Below are 8,128 nucleotides of genomic sequence, written 5' to 3' on the forward strand. Positions count from 1 at the left end.
CGAGAAAAAGTCAAGAAAGAGTAAAAATTTACCATGCAAACCGTGTTTTGAGGAAGCAAAAGCTAGAAAATTCTTATCTCCACTACAAGATGAAGATGGTAAGTTGCTTGTAAAACAACGAGAGAAGTATGAAGCATGAAAAAAACTATACATGGCTGTCCCTGATCGAAGCAATGGGAGACGGACGCGGATAGCAAAGACAAATGTGTAGATTGCACTTGCTAAATTGACACCACTTTTACAAAAGATGACATTCAATTCTAATGATGCCAATGCATTTAAAGAGGGGGTTGTAAACTTTCATAACTCAATGACAGAGACATGGACTTTAAATTGCATTACACACTATATGGTCATAGTGATCTCCATTTCATTTTTATAATTAAATTATGAATATAATATTTTGAGTTTAATTGTGGATTCTGTGTTTTTGAATGCACTACATACTTGAGGCTCATGGTCCATACTTTGGTGAACAAGCACTTTGAGGCATTGTTAGTGGGAGAGAAAAGTGTATGGAAACTGATGAGGATGAAAGAACATTTGGCTGAAAGGAGATGAAAAGGCATTAGCCATAATTACATTAGGTTTACGAGATGGTTTTATCCACCACATTGCCTCAAAAAATATATCGAAGGGTGCCTAGGACATATTGGAAAAACTATTTGGAAAAACACAAAGAAATTCATAGATAATTTTGAGAAAATATAATTCTTTGGCTTGTACCTAAAGAAAAGTCAATCAATCCCAACACATCTTAACAAAATGAAAAGTATAATGCAATATTGAGGCTTCCATAGAAGAAGAGGATGCCATAAGCATCCTATTGAAAAGTATGACCCTAGAAGGCACCCTTCGGTGTGGAGGTAGCACTGCTAGAGGGGAAGACAAAAGTATTTGAGCAAGTATTGCATCATGTGGGAGAAACCCTTCTTCTTAAAAGGACCAAGGACCAATCAAGGAACTAGGAAAGTATGACATTTGGCTGAAGATTGGCGACATAAAAAGTGGTCTACAACATTAATTGCTATATAAAATTTTATTTAAAAAATCAAATAACCTTCCCATCACTTTGAAAGGTTAAAACAAAAAACAATTTGCACATCATGTTTAAAAATGCTTCAACACTACCAAAAGCACACTTACAAAAGGATTATCCCTTACAAAAAGTAGCTTAAATACATGCCATGAACATTGCAATAATGCACTAAGAACACCCTTTGAAGAGAGCGCCCATGTTTAAGATGTTAAGAGCACATAAGTGAAGTCTTCAAGTTTGACTAACATCAACAATCTAAGAGGGATTTCTAGTGTAGGCGCGTATGTCATCTCTTTAATGTCTCTTCCTCAGATCCGCAAAAGTGCAAGTGGGCATATGTGATTGTGCTTCAATGTGTTAGGGTATTGGGAGTGTGTTGGAATTGGAGGGGAGAGAGAGAGAGAGAGAGAGAGAGAGAGAGAGGGGTTGTGTTTGATAATAAGGATTAAGCAATCAAATGACAAACAGTAAAGCCATATAACGAGCTCCTTTTTAATTTGGTTGTATAGAAAAGAACTTGATCGACCTGAGTACAAACAACTGAATCTTGTAGAGGGCTTTGAAATGTATCCACTGTGCAGGCCTCCAGTGAGATTGAAAACCAAAAGACACTTGCGTGTTTTAAGTGGGCTACAAGGTTCCCACCTTTTGTTGACAAAAAAATCATTGGCATGTCATTCTTCCCTTGGAGACACGCCCAGAGAATCCCTAACAGATTTGCCAAAGTGTTTCAGATCTTCAAGCTGATGCAATAGAAAAGCCACATGAAACAGACTGTTAGGAGGAGCGATTCAAAGTGACCCTACATCTCAACATCCAGCACATATGGTTCCCCTAACAAAAACCTCAAAAGGACCCTACATTTCAACATGCAGCACAAGAAGCTCCCTTCAAGAGAATGCCTAACAGATTTTCCAAAGTGTTTCAGATCTTGCAAAAGAACAGTCACATGAAACAGACTGTTAGGAGCCAAGGGAGTTGTAGCCCGGCAGTTAGGTGCACTTACTCAAGACTGAGAGGCCTGGGTTCAAGTCCTAGCTAGTGCTCCCCCCGATGGAGCCCCATGTGGCTTGAGTGCCCACGGAAAAATCGCCTTTGGCCGGGCACACATGATGCACCTACAGGCGAAGAGAAAAACTAACTACTAGAAGGATCTACCACCCGGAAAAAAAAAAGACTGGTAGGAGGAGCATTTCAAAGTGACCCTACATTTTAACATTCAGCTCACACGGCTCCGGGAGCTTCACTCACACAGAAGCCTCAAAGGACCCTATATTTCAACGTGCAGCGCTCCCTTCAGACAAATGCTCTACGAACCAATATATTGGTTGTTATTAAAAAAACACACTGAGCTCAGCTACACCAGTGGGTAGGTGCAGGTTGATGTATAAAGGTATGTCTGTTTCAATGGACAATCTTCATGAGTAAAGGCTTTCATCACACACTCACACAGAAACATCAAAGGACCCTATATTTCAACATCCAGCACAAAGACCTCCCTTCAGACAAATGCAGCACAAAGACCTCCCTTCAGACAAATGCTCTACAAACTCTCTACTTGAACAATATATTGATGTGCCATTAAAGTGAAGTATATCGAGAACTCTTTCGCACTGAGCACAGCTACGCCAGTGTCCAGGGGTAGGTGCAGGTATGTCTGTTTCAATGGACAATCTTCATGCTTTCACCATGGAATTTGTTTGTGTTTGATCCCACTCACTTCAGCCGATGCACATCCGGTCCTTCATTCTTCATCTACAGGCCTCTCCCTACTCCCAGTGGGTCAATCTTGGAGAGGCCCAACATGGTGGACTGATTAACAGGTTTCTCCCCGGGAACAAAAGTACAGGGTCAGCCATAATAATAAAGAGAAAAGTTGCTGCCATTTATCACACAGGGTAGTTGAAAATGGCACAAACTAGCCGGCATATGCAACCCTCTATACATGTTAGAAAAACTTGTAAAGGCAGGGATGGACCTGTGAACATGTGTAAAAAAAATGGCTATATTTGAAATACGCCCAAAAATGACTGCATCTAACCATTGGAACCATGAAACCCTAGCTTTGCCGTACACAGGCATGTGACATGGGGCTGGGAAGAGAGGTACCTGGCGGATGCCGGCTGCATGGAAGGCTCCTCCGGCGGCGCAGGCTCCCGCGCCGATGAAGAGGGATGCGATGCAGAACGCCCGGAAGGGCATGGAGGAGGCACCGTGCCCTCTTGAGTACAAGACCCACGCCCCGACCAGCTGCCCCACGGCGCAAGACGCCCATATCAGAGAGCCCCCGCCGCCCTGCACCTCTCTCTCCACCTGGCCTGAGACTCTCATCCTTGGACTGTCAAGACCACTTTCAAATTAGTCATCTTTTCTTTTCTTGTAAAAACGGTATTGGACTTTCAAACCTTCAAATTGAAGGATTAAAACATGGTGATTTTCAAGACGTTTTAGTATTTATTCCTTTGAAAGTCATAAAACATTCAAAAATACCTACAATTTTGTGAGATGGAAGTTTTTCACCTATAAATCAAAAACATATAAGCTTTGTTTGTACGTTTTCTTGTTGCTTCTACTAGCGTTAGCTTTACCAACATCAGGCTTCTTCATGTACTTCATTGGGTCTATAACAAAACAATGTAGACTCACTGTTAGCACAAGGCATGTTGAAATAAGTGATGCTAGAGTGCCAAGTCTCCTAGCCAAGTTATCCCACATGAGCTATCATAGCTTTTTTGTACTTTCCTCATATAAAAGGAGGACATTTGAAGCATTGGAATACAAGCACAACATCTCAAGTCTTTTTATGAGTACAAGTTTCCATCTTGTAACCTAACTGAGCTTGAGTCTAAACTTAATTAGCACACACTCATCACCATGAGTATTGTTCATTTTTATCCACCTTAGATTAGTATTGTCATTAATATAAGATTAGATCAGGATTAGGATCTAATTAGATAGTTGATTGTCATTAGGGAGCTTGATCCATGAATTTCATCATGGTATCAGAGCCTAGGTCCAGCTCTCCATTAGCTTAGTTTTAGCCTTCTTCGGCTTGATTTCAATCTCATTAACCCTAATTATTCTCATTAAGCCACTAATCCATATCTTATCTCTTCTCTCTTCTTCACCAGAGCCTAGGTCCAGCTCTCCATTAGCTTAGTTTTAGCCTTCTCAGCTTGATTTCAATCTCATTAATCCTAATTATTCTCATTAATCCACTAATCCATATCTTATCTCTTCTTCACCATTTGTGGCCAAGATTTGAGCTGGTCATTCTCCTCACTCATTGGGGAGAGATATTTTAGGCATACATTGGCCTCATATTGCTCTCCAATCTCACCATTGCAATTAGGCGAAAATGCACGCTGTTGTCCGAAAATGCTGATGTCGTCCAGACTGGTTTTCTTCTCCATTCATGTCGCCTACTCCAAATTGAGTCAAGCACTCTTAGGGAAAGATTAGAAATAGCCTAAGCTACCCCCAGTCCAAATCTAGGCCCGAATCGATCATGGGTTAAGCCAAATCAAGCAAAAAAACCAGTCAAAGGAAAAAGCGTAAATCTGCCTGTTTTGTGGGTTTTTTGGTTGGATTTTCCTTATGTTCCTTATCTTCTCATCAAGGGCAAAGAGCTCAAGAAAAAATCCCCCTCGATGCTTGCTCCCTCATGCTCAATTTAAGGCTCCATCTTTTAGCTCTGTTTATCACTATCATTAGCAGCCATTTAGCAAAAATTGAGCTCAATCAAGGCCAAAATTAAAAAATTAGAGTGATATTCCGCTGTCAAAAATTCTTTGTTGCATCAAAATTCATCTCAACCACTTGCATTACTCAAACTTTCACCGCATTGGGTTTATCTCTAGCATATAGTTTGCAATGCAAATCACTTGTAAAAGGTAAGACACTACCTGAGCACTAAAATCAAGACTCAAGGTAAGACCCCCTTCCAATCATGGAGCATGTAGAAGTCATCTCAAGATTTAATGGTGATGGTTTTTTCACATGGCAAAGCAAGACCATGTACTTGCTTATGCATAAGGGGCTTTGGCACCTTACTGAGGATGAAGAAGTGGAGGCTGAGCCACTCCAAAACAACAAAGCATTGGGCCTCATCGCTCAAAATCTTGGTGATGATGTGATTAGTCACATTGCTGGCATCAAGGATGCCAAGTTGGCATGGCAGGAACTTAACAAGATTTTTGGCACCGACTCAAAGAGCTCAAAGATCAACCTTCTCATGCAGTTCTACAAGCTTGACAAAAAGGAGACATAGACCATGGCATAACACATCATTAATTCAAAGGTATCAAATAACAACTTAGTGCATTAAAGAAAGTCATTGAGGAAGATGAATCTATTGTTGTATTGCTAAAAAGTGTTGACAAAGAACCTTATGAATCAATTGTTGCTACACTTAAAAATATGCCCAACACTAAACTTCAAGATGTAGAATCATCTCTACTTGAACAAGAATCCAAATTCAAAGATAAAGAATCATTCAAATCACATTCAAATGAGTAAGCACTATATACAAAGGGTGGGAGATTTCAAAGGACAAATCAATCAACATCTCAACTTCCAAGATGCTATCACTGTGGAAAACTTGGTCATACCAAGAATGAATGTCGCAATAAAGATAAACCAAAGCTTGTTTGTGACTATTGTGGAAAAATTGGTCACCTAGAAGAAGATTGCTATCAAAAAAAGAAGCAGGCAAACTACATCGAGGCCAAAGCTGTCCCAGGTGAAGACGTGCTCTTCTAAAAAAAGAACCATTATACTTTTCACCCCTCTTGTCTCTACAAAAAGTGTGATATAATCAGCCTCTCTGAGGCCATATGATGCACTCAAGCTGAAATTCATAACCAAAGTAGCTATAATGCCAAAGTAGCATAAAGGCCAAAGTAGCCTAGCACAAGGGGAGAGAGAGGAAGAGTGAAAGCCTAAAAATTGTACCCAATCTAGCATCAAGGGGGGGTGTTAAAATGAGTGATGCTAGAGTGCCAAGTCTCCTAGCCAAGTTATCCCACATGAGCTATCATATCTTTGTTGTACTTTCCTCATATAAAAGGAGGACATTTGAAGCATTGGAATACAAGCACAACATCTCAAGTCTTTTTATGAGTACAAGTTTTCATCTTGTAACCTAACTGAACTTGAGTCTAAACTTAATTAGCACACACTCATCTCCATGATTATTGTTCACTTTTAACCACCTTAGATTAGTGTTGTCATTGTAGGATTAGATCAGAATCAAGATCTAATTAGATAATTGATTGTCATTAGGGAGCTTGATCCATGAATTTCATCAAGGCACTCAAGCAAAATAACAAATAAGCAAAATGTTTTCCTTATAGCATTATCAAAACCCTATTTGGTTAAGATTGTGTGTCAGGTGTTCTAAGGCCTGAGGTCTCAAAGAAAAGGATTCAAGGGGGGAAAGTGAGTAAAAACCTCTTCAATTTTACACTTTAATAAGGCTCCATCATGTGTGGATGTAAAGAAGCTTGTCATCATGGCTTCTTCACCAAGCATGGATGTTATCCACAAAAGTTGTGTTCACACCAAAAGCTTGTGATAACCTTTGTTGTAAACAAAAAATATGGGCTGCATGTGAAATGAGATTGTAAACTTTGTGTGTTAAGGGTAAGTGTGTGCTCTCGAGCTTACCATCATGAGTGTGAGCAATTTGTGTGAAAGAGCATGGCTCCACCCTCAAAAACTGACCTTGTATCCCATTATCAGTGAAGGTGGCCCAGGTGAGCCATGTGAAATGAACTAGATTGTACACTTTGTGTGTTGATGGTAAGTGTATGCTCTTGAGTGCTCTCGGGCTCACCACCCCATGAGTGGGCAAGTTGTGTGAAAGAGCATGGCTCCACCCTCTCACAATCTAACCTTGTATATAAGGATGCCCCATTATCAGTGAGGTGGCCAAGGTTTAAGACTTGAGGCACTACGGCGATCTAATCAAGCCAAAAGCTTGGAATGTAAGGCCCTAGCACACAAGTGAGGCACTGCAAGCAGTCTATTCAACGATGAGCTTGAAACATAGGCCCTAGCACACACCAAGTGTAGTGCTATGGAATCCCATCACCAAATAGAAGAGGGAGAAGAGCAGGACAATGAAGAATGAAGAGAAAGAGTTATCAAAGTCTTCTTCCAACCACAGGGAGAATCCACACAAGCCTTGTTAGCTTAGGAAATAACCTGCCTTAGTTTTATTATTACTTTCACCTTAGCGTAGGGGTAGCTTAGGAATAAGATCTCAATAGGCATGTCGAATCGGAGATAATGCTTTGTTTCTCAATGTAAATGATTACTTAAGCACTGGTGTATAAGCAGAGATATATATATGCAAAAGAAGAAATACATAGAGTCAGTTATGTATCTTTGTTTTGCAATTCTATATGAGTATTATAATGTTCTATAATCTGTGTGATGATCGTCTGAATGTTCATTAATGTCACAATTATGTTTAATGTTAAATCCATAAATACTGTGTTAGTTTATCTACCAACACTTTTGGTGATCCTCCTGTGTCGATTCCCTGCACATCTGCACATACTCTAGTTTATGATTTAAGTGTCATGAAAATTTTGCATGGATCTAGCATGGGTGGATTTTCTACCCTCACCTGTTAAGTTACAAATTATTCACTATTTCTTAGGACAACCTTTAGTTCATCTTTGTTTTCACTCAGGCTATAATGGCGTTCGTCATTCCATCTTACATGTTGATGTGTTCTCCTTATGTGAAGAGGTTTCACCTATCCCGCATATCTCTATTTTGTTAACCTATTTGTGGCATATGATTTATTGAGTCAAAGTGATTACATTTCGTGGGTGTTCCTCTCTAGGCCTATTAAAACATCTTCCATTTTTTGCATTTAAGCCACTTTTATCACTTATGTGTGGCTATCCGATATTTTTCCCATCCAAGCTTAATCGGCGGATGTACAAGGCTTGCTTCTTTTGGATGCAGAGTGTGGCAATGACTCTTATTAGGCTATTGTCTGTTTGCTAGATCATTCATTTATGAATAGACTGGAACCGATGTTATGATGCTCGCCCAGGAGCATTGACACCACGC

General features: G+C 40.0%; 1 protein-coding gene across 2 annotated transcripts; it reads right to left on the minus strand.

Moving 5' to 3' along the window:
• Positions 1-1,509: 1,509 nt before the first annotated feature.
• On the minus strand, positions 1,510-3,439 carry LOC147617305 (StAR lipid transfer-like protein). 2 transcript variants are annotated; one of them, XM_086776954.1, is made up of 3 exons: positions 3,149-3,439; positions 2,046-2,157; positions 1,510-1,782 (listed from the first exon to the last, which is right to left on the minus strand). In XM_086776954.1, the coding sequence occupies exons 1-2, from the start codon at positions 3,368-3,370 to the stop codon at positions 2,074-2,076; spliced, it is 306 nt and encodes a 101-aa protein (XP_086633080.1). In that variant the 5' UTR covers positions 3,371-3,439; the 3' UTR covers positions 1,510-1,782; positions 2,046-2,073. The 2 variants fall into 2 exon arrangements, with proteins under 2 accessions (XP_086633080.1, XP_086633081.1); XM_086776955.1 differs by lacking the exon at positions 2,046-2,157 and having other exon boundaries at positions 3,149-3,430.
• Positions 3,440-8,128: the final 4,689 nt, after the last annotated feature.

This window comes from Cibotium barometz, chromosome 37 (assembly GCF_041138505.1).
Source record: "Cibotium barometz isolate CiBa-2024 chromosome 37, ASM4113850v1, whole genome shotgun sequence".
Taxonomy (NCBI): Eukaryota; Viridiplantae; Streptophyta; class Polypodiopsida; order Cyatheales; family Cibotiaceae; genus Cibotium; species Cibotium barometz.

Bases quoted from the DNA above. Each gene is read 5' to 3' on its own strand.
- LOC147617305 (XM_086776954.1), bottom strand. From the start codon at position 3,370: ATGAGAGTCTCAGGCCAGGTGGAGAGAGAGGTGCAGGGCGGCGGGGGC. The intron at 2,158-3,148 runs GTACCTCTCTTC...CTTCGCCTGTAG, and splicing joins ATGCAGCCGGCATCCGCCAG to GTGCATCATGTGTGCCCGGC.